This window comes from Orcinus orca, chromosome 4 (assembly GCF_937001465.1).
Source record: "Orcinus orca chromosome 4, mOrcOrc1.1, whole genome shotgun sequence".
NCBI classification, from domain to species: domain Eukaryota; kingdom Metazoa; phylum Chordata; class Mammalia; order Artiodactyla; family Delphinidae; genus Orcinus; species Orcinus orca.
The window spans coordinates 68,729,923-68,747,881 of NC_064562.1; the positions used below are offsets into that span (position 1 = coordinate 68,729,923).

General features: G+C 35.8%; 1 protein-coding gene across 1 annotated transcript; it reads left to right on the plus strand.

Annotated features, from left to right (window-relative positions):
* The first annotated feature begins 19 nt into the window (after positions 1–19).
* TMPRSS11B (transmembrane serine protease 11B) lies at positions 20–13,675 on the plus strand. Its single transcript, XM_033425536.2, is given in 12 exon segments — positions 20–39; positions 4,360–4,445; positions 4,448–4,477; positions 6,408–6,523; positions 6,604–6,635; positions 6,637–6,669; positions 7,874–8,034; positions 9,419–9,457; positions 10,267–10,444; positions 11,971–12,230; positions 12,586–12,726; positions 13,364–13,675. Coding segments are annotated over 12 exon segments (1,260 nt in total). The 3' UTR covers positions 13,528–13,675.
* Positions 13,676–17,959: the final 4,284 nt, after the last annotated feature.

Here is a 17,959-nt window from a genome sequence, read left to right on the forward strand (position 1 = left end):
GTCTCAGAGTCAATTCATGATGGGAAGGGACTGTACTGGGTAAGATTTACATACATATGGTTTCTTGCCAGAGGGCACTGGCCAGTCCAGGTGATGCAGAGGAGCTAAAAAGTTAAGCAGAAAGCAACAGTCTCACTGGCTTTAAGAGACAGAACACAAAAATTGGGGTTGCAGCATGGCTGAAAAGTGAAATATGTAAAATAATGATCACAATGATCATTCTCACTGGTAATTAGGGAAATGAAAATATAAACTGCAATTAAATAGAATTTCATTATATCAAAATGATGGCAATATTAGTTATGTTAAAATCGGTACTTTGTGGAAAGTCTTTTGTCAGAAACTTCTACATAGTTACAGATGGTTTCAGTTGAGGAGGAAGAAGCCAGAATGACGGAATTGGTCAAACACAAGAGTTAGGATTATCCTGATTTACCACAAAGCTGTTTCTTGGGTGTGCATTTTAAGTGACTAGTCCAAGACTAGGCTATTACTTTTTTCTAAATCGCCAAATCGAGGAAGTTTGTCACCCCCTGGATGACTCCCATCTTGAAACCATAGAAATACGACAGTCATTAACACTAATTGGACAAGTTTCATCTTATTTGTTCTCTATATTTCAGCCAGCCCATAAAAACAAACCAACCAACACTGGATGTAGCACATAAACCTGTGAAACACTGATCATCTTAAAAGCTACACCAGAAGGCCCTTATTTTTATTACCACTATCATCATTGCCATCATCAATCACTACCCTTGTCCCTGACATCACCACCACAATCAGAACATTATGTTCAGGTAAATGGGATTTTATTTGGGAGATTAAGTCTATAAAAGCTAACAGGTTGCTACAGAGTATTTTCTAGTTTTTTGTTAATTGGTTGCTTTTTATAATTTAGATTTTTATTTCTGGACCCATGCTATTATTTCTGAGGTCTAGAGGCCCTGTAAAGTCTCTGGGAAAGTTTCAGAAATTTGGAAAAAGAATAATCAAAGTTCAGCAAAATTTTGTTTACTTTTTAAAAATAATCACTCATAAGAATACTACCATTTTTGTTCTCTAATAGTGTAATTAAAACCATATTTTCTAGCTTGAATGTTTTTTAGAAATAATTTAAAAACCTGAATGCCATTATAGATTTTTAGAATAATGTACTTTACAACACAGATCCTAAATTAGCACTTGACAAACTGCAGTGGGCCCACAAAACTTAATAGATTTTCAAGTGAGTTCCTTTCCACCGACTCTTGGCTTTCCTCGAGTTCCAGAAGAAAGTTGGTGGTGGAGGCCATTTGCTTCATTTGATCATTAGTTTCTTTGTTCCTTATTCACAAGCCTCTCCCTAATAATTTAAAGTCCTCTATGAAAAAAAAAAAAAAAAAGGTTTATCTTTACAGAATTTGAGGAATTTTGTTTTGGAATTTTTTTTAACACTTTTCACTGTATAACAGAAATCAGGTTAATCCAATTCAAATGGTTGGAAATGAAGTTTTAATAAATTAAAACTACTGTTTGTAATACTTTGCAGTTTAACTGCTAATGCAGTATCAGAATGTGGCTATAGGGAAGTCTAATCTAGGAAATGATACCTGGTATGGGCTGTAGGAGATAAATTACAGTGAGATTGATGTTTTAAAATTGTGGGGCTTCCCTGGTGGCGGACTGGTTGAAAGTCCGCCTGCCGATGCAGGGGACACGGGTTCGTGCCCCGGTCTGGGAGGATCCCACATGCCGCGGAGCGGCTGCGCCCGTCAGCCATGGCCGCTGAGCCTGCGCGTCCGGAGCCTGTGCTCCGCAACGGGAGAGGCCACAACAGTGAGAGGCCCGCGTACTGAAAAAAAAAAAAATTGTGAATAATGTAGTTACCATCATTTTTTAACATTATTGTAATTTGATTAAGGTGAATGGTTGATTATACCAGAATAACAATGAGCCCTTCTTTGAAGTAAATTAAATCCAAAAGTGAGTCAGGTATAGTTTAGTTAAGCATATGGAGTTGGTTAAATTCATTGAAGATTAATTTTTAACCTATTCTCTTTGTTAAAAGAGGGGTTCATCCAAGAACTCAAATTCCTACCTTTAAAAAATATTATGGGGCTTCCCTGGTGGCGCAGTGGTTGAGAGTCCGCCTGCCAATGCAGGGGATACGGGTTCGTGCCCGGTCTGGGAAGATCCCACATGCCGCGGAGCGGCTGGGCCCCTGAGCCATGGCCGCTGAGCCTGCGCGTCAGGAGCCTGTGCTCCGCAACGGGAGAGGCCACAACAGTGAGAGGCCCGCGTACCATTAAAAAAAAAAAAAAAAAAAAATTATGGCGCAAAATTTTTTTGATAGATGAGAGAGTAAATTGTTTCGTGAATGGACTTTTTTGGATATTTAGAACATGATTTTAACAATTTCAGCTATTATTAAAAAATAATAATCAATTTTTAGAGTCCATACATCCTATTTACTAGAGGAGAAATTGAATAAATCATAAACTCTTGTGATCTTTTAGATATAAAAAATCTCCTTAATTGTTTTTGACAGGAAGAAATTCACAATGAAGGGGAAAAAACAATATCAGTGCTATAGTCAACAGTATGTATTCTTTAGAACTTTCAAGAACATCTAAAAGGGGTCTTCCAAGAAAGGCATTTTATAAACTGTAATATAGTGATTATTTGTATAGAAACCATCTCAGCTACTTTCTGTACTATGTACATAATTTAGGCTACATAGTGTTTGAGTCCCTCAAACTAATATTCATGTCTCAGAAAGACTAAGCTACCAGGCTAAGTTACAACCAGCTAATCCAAAACAAATTTGAGAATTCACTATCACAGTAAATTTTTCTACTCATTAGAAGACACATATGATCAGATATTAATAAGGTTATAAATATTGTTATTATTTATTTTAATTGTATACTCCTTTTAAAGTGTGATTTATCTAGTATAAGAGGATGAGATTTAACAAATGAATTCCAGTATAAAAGCATACATGGAATGTGGGGAGTTTCTTTGAAGACCTTTGACAATGTTGGCTCAGGGAAACATTAATTAACAAGTCATCAAAAGAGATGGAAGAGTAGGATTAAGAACTGAGAACAGAACAGAGAGGAATAAGACTGGGTGGAGTTGCACAGGTGTGGCATAGGTACTTATTACTCATTGCTTTTTTTTTTTTTTTGCTATACGCGGGCCTCTCACTGTTGTGGCCTCTCCCGTTGCGGAGCACAGGCTCCGGACGCACAGGCTCAGCGGCCATGACTCACGGGCCCAGCCGCTCCGCGGCATGTGGGATCTTCCCGGACCGGGGCACGAACCAGCGTCCCCTGCATTGGCAGGCGGACTCTCAACCACTGCGCCACCAGGGAAGCCCCTTATTACTCATTTTTAAAGGATCTTCTCTACCTAAAAGTTAATTAGTCCTGGAAGGATAAGAACAAAAATGTTCTCCTGCTCATAGGAAATATCTAATTTGCCAAATATATCCACTGCTTACAAACTCTTCTGTTTTGTAAGTTTTATTTAGGATAATGCAGAGATTGAAGAGATTGAAGAGCTAGTTGAGGCTATTTTGAAACTTGAAATCAGATTTGTGTGTGTGTGTTACAGCTCTTTGTCCAAATGGACTATTTCATGACATCATGTCTTTCAAGATATGAAGAATAACTAATGTCCAAACCTTATAAAAATTAGACTAAGGGTGGCCATATGACCTAACTCTAACCCTAGACCACTCTATCTGCATGATGCCAAGTCACAATATTTTCTGATTATTTTTAATCTAATTGATTGGTTTTGGTGATGAAACTTATCTGTTAAATTATGTTATACAAATAATCCTTGTTTATTGTCAAAACATTAGGAAATATAGTTAAAGAAAAAGTAAACAAAAAGAAAAAAGTCTACCCATAATCTTATAATATGGGAAAGTTGCAATTGACATCATGTTTTCTTACACATTTAATTAAACTTATATAAATGATGTTATATATGTGTTTATAAATCTATATATGTCCATGTAGATGATGTGGCTATAGTTTGCAAAGATAAAATCAGATCACATGTAATGTTTTGTAACTTTCTTTGGATAAATAAAAAAAGCAAATTAATTTCTCCTCATAAACATGAGTACACAAACCATGCTCTTTTGCTCATGGTTGTATCCCTAGCAGCTAACATAGTACTCCAGGATGATTTGTTAAATGAATGAGCATTAGGGTCTATCCTCTTTGACACATTTGAGGCGTCTATGTTTTAAGCTAATATAAAGACCTGATGCATAAGTTATAGATTGTGTTGTATGAGTTGGCAGAGAGACAGATTTAGAATATTTATCATCTGATTTGAGCCACTTTCCTCCTATCGTAGGTACAACATATCTTCCCAGAGAAGATCTTGGCCACTGTGGATGACAATCCTTATTTTTCTTGGAGTGATGACAATCTTGGCAGTAACTTTGGTCTCATTGTCCATTTTCTGGCAGTTGGTCAGTATTGACACTTCAATTTTCACCCTTACTACTAAATCTCTTTTAACTCTTAGAAATTGACAAGAAACAGCAGGAATATTAAATTTCTTTATGGAAACTTTCTCATCTACTTACTACTTTATTTCAACATAATAACTTTATATTATTTGACACCAAAGTTCATAATAATTTGGAATCAGATGCCTCTTTGATCCAGTCTATAAGTCATATCAACAGTTATGGGAGTATGGGCAAGAATGAAATGCTCAATACTTTGATGCCAATATTCATTGTCAATAAAAGTGCTTATATAGTAGGTTTGTAGTTAAGTTGTACATCTTTTAGTAAATATACCTCAAACTTTGGAGATCCCTACTCTTCTTGGCTCATTTCCGATATTGGTTGTTAAGATATAATTGATAAGCAGCAATGGATAATCCACTAATGACTCTTCTAATAGTGGATAGTCAAGAGTGGTTAAATGGCTGAATGCTCATACTAACTTGATCTTATTTTTAATAACCCTACATCCAGAAAAGCATGTTTTTCCAGCTTATTTTTACCTTTCAGAAAAGTAAACCCTTAAATCTGTGTAACCATTTAATGTTTTTAAAGAAATTTGATATGCATTATTCTGATTGATCCTCATACTAATCCTTTGAGCCTGGGAGGGCAGGTTTTACTATCATCCTTATTCTCATATGCAAGAAACTGAGGCTCAGTAAAGTCAAGTGACTTCCTAGATATCACAGGCTTTTCAGTGGCATAGCTGAGCACAAATCCACATCTTAATACTTTAAGTATATTATTCTATTGACTTTATCATGATTTTTCTGTTTTACTCCTCTGAAATATATCATCCTATACAATAATGCAGTGTGGATGCATTTTGCTTGATTCAATGAAAATTCCAGTTCTCTTCCAAACTAACCTCTTCTCCTTTGCTTCTCCCCAACCATCTTAGTTTCAAATTTAAAAACTTATCCTTCAGAAGCATAGTGGTTGTTCAGTCTCTTGCCTGCCATGTCTACCCACGAACTCTCTGTAGTCTGAATCTTTCTATCCTCTTCTTGGCTCTACTTATTAAAAAATAACTTTATTGGGGCTTCCCTGGTGGCGCAGTGGTTGAGAGTCCGCCTGCTGATGCAGGGGACACCGGTTCGTGCCCCAGTCTGGGAAGATCCCACATGCCGCGGAGCGGCCAGGCCCGTGAGCCATGGCCACTGAGCCTGCACGTCCGGAGCCTGTGCTCCACAACGCGAGAGGCCACAACAGTGAGAGCCCCACGTACCGCAAAAATAAATAAATAAATAAAATAAAATAACTTTATTCACAAAATTTCCTTATATATAGTGCTCTTGAGTTTTCCAAATCAAACCCTCGTAAAGAAGCCCTGTCAGCATGTTAGTGAGGACCAGTAGCTTAATTAGCTATCCTTCCAAAATATAGTTTGCATTTAACATTGTTTCTTCTTCTGGGGAAACAGTGATTTAGTGGAAAGGAGTGATGCAAAAGGGAGAACTACAGGCATCCTGGCTTGAGCAGGAAGTGTGTGGATGAGAATTTACTCTTAAATTTCTCTATATGATCAACTATCTACAATTTCAGATATAAGGCTGGACGAGCTTATATTTCCTGAAGTTAAATTAGTTGAACTGGGCTTCTTGAAGTAAAAATAGACACTCAAACTCTGTTGTAAATGTTGTTTGAAGTCATTTTGGAAGATGGGTTTACTCTAGGATTCTGGCTTAGGAGCTAACACAATCTTTGTTAATACTGACAGTAACTAGAGTTGGATGAAAGCTAGGGGAATCTCTCATTCAAGTGGTAGTAAATTAATTTCCCTGTCTGAGTATATCCATTGAATATTAATTTTGAGATAAAGATATGGAGGGACTTGAGGTCACTTCCTATTTTAAAATTTTCTAAGTATTTCTTTATTTCACAGGAAAGACTTACTATTACCAAGGTGATTTTCATATTTCTGGAGTCATATACAATGATAATTGTGAAAAAGCAGTTTCACAAGTCAGCACAGATCTGAGAAAATATATTGAGACTAAGGTAAGTCAGAGATTTATCTTACTAATTTTACTATAAATTTGATTGAAACATGTGGTGGCTTTGTTTTTTTCTCTTGACAGATGTCTGATGCATTTCAAAATTCTGGTGTATACAGAGTATATCAACTCTCAAGTCATCAAACTTCTGTAAGTACAAATTCATTCAAGATCTTATGGAACAAAAAAATAATTAAAAAGAAAGATCTTATGGAATGAGAAGTAGGTAATATGTCATATCAGCTCCAGTTTTAAATAACAACAACAGCAAGAAACAGAAAGAGAGATAGAGGGAGCAAAAGAGAAGGAAGGAAGGGAGGAAAGAAGGGAAGAAGGAAGGAAGGAAGGGAGGAAGGAAAGAAGGGAGGAAGGGAGGGAGGGAGGGAAGGGATAAAGAGCTCCCCATAAATTAAAGTATCACTGTATTTAACAAATTTTTATTCAGTGTAGGAAGTGTTCTGTACATATCTTTAATCTCTGTACTTGAAGGAGAATTGTAAGGTTTTTGGTGGCAGTCAGTCCTAACTGATTTCTATGATAAAAGATAACTGTAACTATGCAAAACACGGAGTCTGATCTGATTGTTTTGCTACCTATATACTAGCCACCTCTTCTTCCATCCATACCCATCTGGCCATATCTTTCCTAAAATAATCCTCTTTTGGTCTCTTTAATAATTACCATCACTGTAATGCCTGTGAACAAAAGTGAATCTTTTGAGATAACATTTGTCTAAATATGTATTGTAAGTGTGCTTGATAGTGGTAGTGGTGAGGGCTGCAGGGAGACAGGTATCACAGGACATAGGGGATGAGTGATAAAAGAAGAGACAGCTGTAATTTGGTAACTGCCAATATCTATTCTGGGGAAGTCTGAACTCTCCAAACAAAACAAAACAAAAAATCCAGCTAGCCAACCAACCAACCAACCAATCTACTTACCTACAGACAATATCTTTTGAATGCTTCCTGGCCCTGCATTTAAGTTCTCATTTATCTCTTTCTCTAAAATTAAGTTATTAGAAAATATCTGTACAAGAACACTTTTGTTCTTACTGTATTATTATAAAATCTCAAGTCAATTATTTGTTGGTCAGTACTCAGTTTCTCAAATGTGTTTGAAATATTCTGATTTCTAGTTTGTGGTTCATATCCTCTTTCATGAACAATACCTCTTAACCAGTTAAATTTTTAGGGACCATTGCACTTTATTTATACTGGGACAATATCTGTGTATTTTTTTTAATATGTATGTGAAGGCAATATAATAAATTAAAATGTGGCAAATCCAATGTGTTCATGAAACATCTAAAAAATCAAGAAACAACACACTAGAACATTTCTGTTGCTTCTAGTTCTTATCCCAATGGTTCAAGTTTACAGTTACAGTTGACATTCAAGTTTCCTCCAGCAAAAAAGAATAGCATGAGGACTAAAATTAAGGCTATCTTACATCTGATGTTGAAGGACAACATGGCATCTTGGAATGCAGTTCCCACTTCCATCAAACTTATAGGTATTTCACTTATTTTCTACTACTTAACTATCTAGACTATTGAAAAAAGTACTGGAAAAAAAAATGAACCAAGAGTTTCAGGAATTTGCTTAGGAAAAACTAGTCTTCCCAACTGTGGCACTCCTACCATTGAGGTGGTAGTGGAGAAGGCAGTGCTATAGAATCTGTCTGCACAGTGACAGAAATAAGTGTTAAGCTACAGGTATGCTTGTGAGTTTGGAAGGGTTGGCTGTAATGGATGGAAAGGGGGTGAAAAATAATAATTGAAGCATTATTCCTCCCTACTTCTACTTTTGTCAGGAACTCATTATAGGAAGACAGGGTTTTCTTGATCATTAAGCGTGAAGACTGCAGAAGTCAGTGTGAAGTTGAGGACGGGGGTTCTCATTGTTTCTTGTGGAAGAATGGAAATAATACTATTAAAGATAAAATCTGTCTGAAATAATTCCCTAGAAAACAAGGGAAGAAAATGATAGGATTTTGCCCTAGTACAGAAAGTAAAGTTTGTAAACATTCAAAGGTCCTACGAAGTTCTTCAAACGTTAACTTGAATTGTTAAAAGGTCCATTAGGTGATAAGCTTGTGTTTCCAGAGCCCAGTTTTGTGCTTCTTCCAGACTGACAGTTGATCCAGAAGCTCTGATGGCTGCCAGCTGCCAGTTACAGCTCTTTTGCCTCAGAACATAGTCCCTGTCACCAATGGGCCACTCATGAGAAGTGAGTTTGAGGTAGAAGTTCTGAAAGGAGCGATACGATTCCTTTGTGGGTAGTCATTGGGAAAGAAGGCTGTACAAGTTACTGCCCCTCTGTATCCCAGGGATTCAGAGTCAGCACTTTCTGATGTGTCTTTTTTTAGTTCTTTCTTCTCTTTCTCTCTAAAGCCTATTCCCAATAGAAAAGAGACTTGAATTTAAGTTAAATTCTCAAAATTTCATAATTCAGTCTTAGTAATGAGATGACTTCTAAAGAGCAGGATAGGTCTAATGAAATGTAATTTGAATTGGGTTTTTTTCTTTAAAATATAGATAACTACATTTCAGAGTAATGAGAATTATCATAGGGAAAAAAAAATCCAAAGATTATGCCCAGTGCCGTTTTTAGTAAGAGTGTCAGCTTCTTACTTCACTAAATATTTTACTTCAACCATCATAAAACTGAGAGCTTTGCTTTTTTATTTCCTTTTCCCTTTTCCTATACTACCTGGTAGAGATGCGGAGAGATGGCCAAAATATAACAAGTAGAAGTGAGAGAGGTTGATAGACAATACATGAACTAGTCTGAATAGTTAAATGTTGGGAGTAATTGGGTTAGGAAATTTAGTCCTCGGGCTGAAGAGAATTGCTTGGTGATATTTTATCAACCTTATGTTTTTATTTTAATTTCAGAAATCAGCAAGGCTAATGCTGAAATGCTTACCAATAACTGTAAGTTTAGAAACTTTATTATAAATTTAACACATTCACAGATAGTTCCCCATCATTTTGCTAAAAAGGATCTAGAAGTACTTAATGTTGGAAATCTATAGTAGTTTTTCAAAATTATTGGATATACCACATATCTATCTGGCATTTCTTTTTGAAAAACACTGACCATTTATAATGGGTTGTCCAAAAGGGTGAAATGAGAACTGTTTCCAAAGAATGGAATCATGAAGAATATCATGTCTGAATTAGTTTTTAAAAAAAAGTGAAGGAAGAAAGAACAACTTAGGATAATAAGAAAATGCAAAACTAGGCTATATCAAATATATTTATTATAAGGTAAATAATAGTTCTGTACCTTTTAAGCAAATTCTCTTTAGAGTATCATGAGGCCTACAGTGTGATACATACATGTATTCATTCGTTCAGTGGATATTTATGGAGTATCTGTTGTCTACATGGGGCTTTACAGACAGCATTGCATATGCTATGCAAGATACAGACCTTAATGAAGCAAAGTCTCCACCTTCAAGAATTATGCAATCTACTTGGGGAGACTAGAGTTATAACAGATAGATACAACAAAAATCAGTAGTTGAAAAATGCTTGAAACTGGAAAAGAGGAAAAGTAAAAGTCACCCAAACAAGGATGGAATGGGCTATCATGATAAGGGTACATTCCAGGAAAGAAACAACACTGATTAGGAGATGCTGGACAGTCATTGAAGGGTTTCAAATAATGTTTGAAAATATATTTCTTAAAAAATATAATGAAAGATACATGCTCTTATATAAATAAATCCTTTCTTCAGGTTGTGGGGGACGACTGACCAACAGTATCACAGCAGGCAACCGAATTGTGAATGGGGAAAATGCCTTGACGGGGGCCTGGCCATGGCAGGCAAGCATGCAGTGGAAAGGCCAACACCACTGTGGTGTTTCTCTGATCAGCAGTAGGTGGCTCCTATCTGCAGCTCACTGCTTTGCTAAGTAAGTTTGAAAGTCTGACTAAATGCAGGATTCTGGTTGCAGGCCTATTTGGGAGGTCTGTGGGGTTAACCTAAATGTGTGAGGTTCTGCCAAGACCATATGAAATTTACAACCACTTACATAATTGAAGGGCAGCAAAGACATTTAAATTGGGCAACTAAGGGAAAAATGAATGGAAGCAATTAACATTTTCCAAATAGGGGCTTTGGCCTGATGTTAAGTACTTTACTTACATCATTTTATTTAATCATAACAATAATTCCATATGAAAGGTATACTTTAACCTATTTAAAGATGAGGAAACTAGGGTTTAGAAATGGTGATGTAACTTGACCAAGATCATACAGCTCTTAAATAAAAGAAACTGAGTGTGAACTTGGGTATGTCTGACTCCAGTTACAGAGTGCTTATTTGTCTTGCCCTCTGGGGGTTTACAATCTAGTTGAAGAAATTTAAACGTGATATATTAAAGGTATAAGGCAGCACAGTGTAGTAAGTGTCACATGTACAACACAGATAGCACGTGCTATGGAAACTTGGTGAAGAAAGAGAACACAATCTAGCTGAGGTATTCAGTTGTAAGATTTGATCTAGACTCTAAAGATATAAGCTTTGATTGACTGGGGTAGGTAGATCAGAAAAAAATAATATGCATTTTGAGTTGGAAAAATAGCCTTCTTCAAATGTGTTGAGATGGAGCAACACAAGTTGTATTCTATGGACAGCAAACAGAAAGAACTATTTGAAGTAGAGAAGATTTGTAAAAGGAAACATTAGAAAATATGCTTAGAAAATGTAGTTTTATTCATTGGGGACACCTCTAAATGACAAGATGCTTACTTACTGGAGAAACACAGCTAATGAATGTGTGGAGTCACTGAAGATTTCAGAAGGAGAGAAGGACTGAAGAGGGTCACAGTTACATGAAGGTCTTGAAACCTTAAAAAAAAAAAAGGCACCTGACATTTTGAGGAAGTGACAATAGTTAAATAGGATCTTAGGGCCTAAACTGAGAAAGAATCTCAGGGGAACTGGAGAAACTGGTCAGAAAAATCTAAATTAGAAGCCAAGATGCATTGACTTGGTAAACATAATGGGGTGATTGGGTGAGAACAAATTGCAATTGTTTATGTATGCAGACGGATGCCCAGAGCCTGACACAGGCTCCTGGAGCCCAGGGTGTATGGCAGAATGAGTGATTCTGGACTCCATCCACTGAGACTGCTTACATGATTCCTACCCAACTCAAATGCATAGAAACCAGATGGGGCTGAACTAGCAGGAGACATCAGTGACTCTAGTTAGGAGGATTTGAAGAAGGCTGACAGCTGTAATAGTCCTTAGCACTATTTTTATGTGTCTGTAGCATTTATGACATCCCCACATCAAAGACATTTTAAAAATAAGAATTTAAGTGCTTTATAGTGTTGTTTGGGAAACTCACACCTTAAAGTGATAAGATAATCACTGTGAATACCGTTTTGGCCCCCAAACTGAGTGTATTTTAATTAAATTGTGTCCTCCAGGAAAAATAATTCAGAAGATTGGACTGTCAACTTTGTAACTATAGTAAATAAACCATATATGACACAGAAAGTCCAAAACATTCTTTTTCATGAAAATTATAGCAGAGCTGGGGTTCATGATGATATTGCCCTTGTGCAGCTTGCTGAAGAAGTCTCTTTTACAAAGTACATTCATAGGATTTGTTTTTCTGAAGCCAAAATGAAGCTCTCAGAAAATGACAGTGTTGTAGTTACAGAATGGGGAACACTTTATATAAATGGTAAGTTTTTCTGTAAATATGTAATAGCTTCATAAGAATAATTATTTAATCAATCAATCAATCATTCTTTCACACAATTAACCAGTCCACAAATATACTAAAAAGAAAACCAAGTGATGGGACCAAAGGCATGGTGTTGTCTTCAATTTCTGAAATATCTCTGGGAATAAGAATTGGAAATTTTGGAATTTATGTGTGAGGCAGCCAGCTCTAAAAAACATTAGAAAGAAAGCAATCTAGCCTGGGACTGGTCTGGCTCTTGGTGACCAAGAGAATCTGCTTTATTCCATAGACGTTCTTTGTCTCAAAAAACAAGGTTAAGATCTCCATGATATGCAGAATTTATTGCCCTTAGGTTCTCTTCCAGTGATACTTCAGCAGGCTTTTTTGAAGATTACTGATAACATAGTTTGCAATGCTCCACATGCATTGTCTGGCTTGGCAACTGATACAATGCTGTGTGCTGGATTTATGTCAGGAGAAGCTGATGCCTGTCAAATACTTCTAGATACATTATCAAATCATTTTTTCTCAAGTACTAATTCAATGGAAGTTTTTATCACCATAATTTTTTTTGTCTTAATGATTTTCACAGAGTAGCTTCTTATTTCAATCCACGTAACAAACATTTATTAATCTCATTAATGTACCAGAACCCAGCTCATAAGCTGGAGATGCAGTGGTGAAAACAATCCCTGTTCTCATGGAGTTTTCAGTCTAGGAATCCATAGTTACAAGGTAATAAAATAAATTTGGCCCTATTTTCTGGGCAACCTGCAGAACTAGAATGCTTGCGTCTCTCTTATCAGGAGATGCAGCAGGAGGCTTTACAGGTGCACATGTCATGCATTCCTCAGAGGCTTCATCATGGAGCCTCTGAGTCACTTTCTCCAGAGTTAAGTTTGGACTCATTAAAAAGTCAGCTTCTAGTCTTCCCAATCCACTCCAGTCCAGCTGTAGGTAATATACTCTGGTTTGTAGTTGCCCTGGGTTTTGAAGAAATTCAAGAGTCCCCCAGTTCTAAGCCCAAAGAGGGTGGATTGTCTCACTGCCTAGGGGCTGTTGACAACTCCAGAGGAGAGATAGAAAGAAATGTTTCAGGACAAGACACATTTTTTTTCTCTTTTTATTCTAGAATGATTCTGGTGGACCACTAGCTTATCCCAACTCTAGGAATATCTGGCACCTTGTTGGAATAGTAAGCTGGGGTGAAGGATGTGGGAAAAAGAATAAACCAGGTGTCTATACTTGAGTGACTGCTTATCGTGGATGGATTACCTCCAAGACTGCACTCTGAAAGAGAAGTAACTTTGAAATGGAACAAAAAGACAACTATAGGGTATTCTTATCCATTGCTTCAAAATCTTTTTCTTTTGATTGTTGGTATACCAATCATTTTCTTATATACAAATGCATAAAGGTCTTGATTAATGTTTTATTTTATCTAAAACACTATCCATTTATTTATCTATTTAACTAATATAGTAAACAGAAAGAAAAGAAAAAGGCCAAAATATTTTTATTCATAGCCTAGTTCTGATTTATCTTACCTTTATATTTGGAATAGACCTTAATTTATTTTTCAGAATTTAAAAAAATACAGATTTTGTTAGTATGAGAACATGAATGCTGGATCTACCAAATATATTATTTTTAATTCTATAAATCATAAATTTATAGATTTATAATTCTATAAATTATAAATTCATTTTGTTAAACTGGAATATGTAAGGCAAATAATGTACATTCACACTTTGTTTATATTTGAGATAGTTTGTGTATCTTGTAAAATCATATAATCTTGGAATGGAGAAGGGGTAACATAGGTTCAGTTAGACCAAGTCTCTTAATTTACAGAGTGAGGAACACTAAGAAAAACAATTATTTGCTTGAAGTCATTCTTCAGCCTCTCTGATAAGTTGTAACCCTCACATGAATTTTCCCTCATAGAATTTAAATCCAAAATTAGTCAGGAATTTAAAAATGATTTTTAAGTTGCAATTATTTATATAATATTTTCTTCATGTCCTTCTTTTGTCATCTGTTTGCATTTTCTTGCAGCAAAAATACTGTGAGGCCCTCAAGGGGAGAGGACGGTGTGGCATCTATTGCAGTAGCTCTCCTGATAGTGCATGTGAAATTGTATGGAGGGCTGATTTTGTAATCTCTGCAAATAATTCACCTTTTAACTCTCCTAAAAATAAAACAAGTACCTTAAAATTTTAAAAACTGCTAAAACAAACTAAAAATTATCTTCCTTCAATTGTTTGTGACATTACTTTTATTTTCTCTTTATTATAAATTATTGACTCAGAGCAGAAGCAAGAAGAACTGCAAACCTGCAGCCTGTGGATCAAAAACCATATTCACAGAAAGATAGACAACACAAAAAGGCAGAGTGCTATGTACTAGATGAATGAACAAAATAAAACCCCAGAAAAACAACTAAATGAAGTGGAGGTAGGCAAACTTCCAGAAAAAGAATTCAGAATAATGATAGTGAAGATGATCCAGGACCTTGGAAAAAGAATGGAGGCAAAGATCGAGAAGATGCAAGAAATGTTTAACAAAGACCTAGAAGAATTAAAGAACAAACAAACAGAGATGAACAATACAATAACTGAAATGAAAACTACACTAGAAGGAATCAATAGCAGAATAACTGAGGCAGAAGACGGATAAGTGACCTGGAAGACAGAATGGTGGAAATCACTGCTGCGGAACAGAATAAAGAAAAAAGAATGAAAAGAAATGAAGACAGCCTAAGAGACCTCTGGGACAACATTAAATGCAACAACATTCGCATTATAAGTGTCCCAGAATGAGAAGAGAGAGAGAGAAAGCACCAAGAAAATATTTGAAGAGATAGTCGAAAACTTCCCTAATATGTGAAAGGAAATAGTTAATCAAGTCCAGGAAGCACAGAGAGTCACATACAGGACAAATCCAAGGAGAACCATGCCAAGACACATATCAATCAAACTATCAAAAATTAAATACAAAGAAAAAACATTAAAAGCAGCAAGGGAAAAACAACAAATAACATACAAGGGAATCCCCATAAGGTTAACAGCTGATCTTTCAGCAGAAACTCTGCAAGCCAGAAGGGAGTGGCAGGACATATTTAAAGTGATGAAGGGGGAAAACCTACAACCAAGATTACTCTACCCAGCAAGGATCTCATTCAGATTTGATGGAGAAATTAAAACATTTACAGACAAGCAAAAGCTAAGAGAATGCAGCACCACCAAACCAGCTTTACAACAAATGTTAAAGGAACTTCTCTAGGCAGGAAACACAAGAGAAGGAAAAGACCTACAATAACAAGCCCAAAACAATTAAGAAAATGGTAATAGGAACATACATATCGATAATTACCTTAAATGTAAATGGATTAAATGCTCCAACCAAAAGACATAGACTGGCTGAATGGATACAAAAACAAGACCTGTATATATGCTGTCTACAAGAGATCCACTTCAGACCTAGAGACACATACAGACTGAAAGTGAGGGGATGGAAAAAATATTCCATGCAAATGGAAATCAAAAGAAAGCTGGAGTAGCAATTCTCATATCAGACAAAATAGACTTTAAAACAAAGACTATTACAAGAGACAAAGAAGGACACTACATAATGTTCAAGAGGTTAATCTAAGAAGAAGATAAAACAACTGTAAATATTTATGCACCCAACATAGAAGCATCTCAGTACATAAGGCAAACACTAACAGCCATAAAAAGGGAAAACAAGAGTAACACAATCATAGTAGGGCACTGTAACACCCCACTTTCACCAGTGGACAGATCATCCAAAATGAAAATAAATAAGGAAACACAAGCTTTAAATGATACATTAAACAAGATGGACTTAATTGATATTTATAGGACATTCCATCCGAAAACAACAGAAAACAATTTCTTCTCAAGTACTCATGGAACATTCTCCAGGATAGATCATATCTTGGGTCACAAATCAAGCCTTGGTAAATTAAGAAAATTGAAATCATATCAAGTATCTTTTCTGACCACAATGCTATGACACTAGATACTAATTACAGGAAAAAATCTGTAAAAAATACAAACACATGGAGGCTAAACAATACACTACTTAATAACCAAGAGATCATTGAAGAAATCAAAGAGGAAATCAAAAAATACCTAGAAACAAATGACAATGAAAACACAATGACCTAAAACCTATGGGATGCAGCAAAAGTGGTTCTAAGAGGGAAGTTTATAGCAAAACAATCCTACCTTAAGTAAAAAGAAACATCTAAAATAAACAACCTAACCTTATACCTAAAGCAATTAGAGAAAGAAGAACAAAAAAACCCCAAAGTTAGCAGAAGGAAATAAATCATAAAGATCAGAGCAGAAATAAATGAAAAACAAAAGAAGGAAACTATAGCAAAGATCAATAAAACTAAAAGCTGGTTCTCTGAGAAGATAAACAAAATCGATAAACCATTAGCCAGACTCACCAAGAAAAAAAGGAAGAAGACGCAAATCAATAGAATTAGAAACGAACAAGGAGAAGTAACAACTGACACTGCAGAAATACAAAAGATCATGAGAGATTACTACAAGCAACTATATGCCAATAAAATGGACAACCTGGAAGAAATGGACAAATTCTTAGAAATGCACAACCTTCCGAGACTGAACCAGGAATAAATAGAAAATATGAACAGACCAATCACAAGTACTGAAATTGAAACTGTGATTAAAAATTATCCAACAAACAAAAGCCTAGGACCAGATGGCTTCATAGGAGAATTCTATCAAACATTTAGAGAAGAGGTAACACCTTTCCTTCTTAAACTCTTCCAAAATATAGCAGAGGGAGGAACACTCTGAAACTCATTCTACGAGGCCACCATCACCCTGATACCAAAATCAGACAAAGATGTCACAAAGAAAGAAAACTACTGGCCAATATCACTGATGAACATAGATACAAAATTCCTCAACAAAACACTAGCAAACAGAATCCAACAGCACATTAAAAGGATCATACACAATGATCAAGTGGGGTTTATCCCAGGAATGCAAGGATTATTCAATATATGCAAATCAATCAATGTGATACACCATATTAACAAATTGAAGGAGAAAAACCATATGATCATCTCAATAGATGCACAGAAAGCTTTTAACAAAATTCAACATCCATTTATGATAAAAATCCTCCAGAAAGCAGGCATAGCGGCACCTTACCTCAACATAATAAAGGCCATATATGACAAACCCACAGCCAACGTCGTCCTCAATGGTGAAACCATTTCCACTAAGATCAGGAACAAGACAAGGTTGCCCACTCTCACCACTATTATTCAACATAGTTTTGGAAGTTTTAGCCACAGCAATCAGAGAAGAAAAAGAAATAAAAGGAATCCAATTAGGAAAAGAAGAAGTAAAGCTGTCACTCTTTGCAGATGACATGATACTATATGTAGAGAATCCTAAAGATGCTACCAGAAAAGTACTAGAGCTAATCAATGAATTTGGTAAAGTAGCAGAATACAAAATTAATGCACAGAAATCTCTTGCATTCCTATACACTAATGATGAAAAATTTGAAAGTGAAATTAAGAAAACACTCCCATTTACCATTGCAACAAAAGAATAAAATACCTAGGAATAAACCTACCTAGGGAGACAAAAGATTTCTATGCAGAAAATTATAATACATTGATGAAAGAAACTAAAGATGATACAAATAGATGG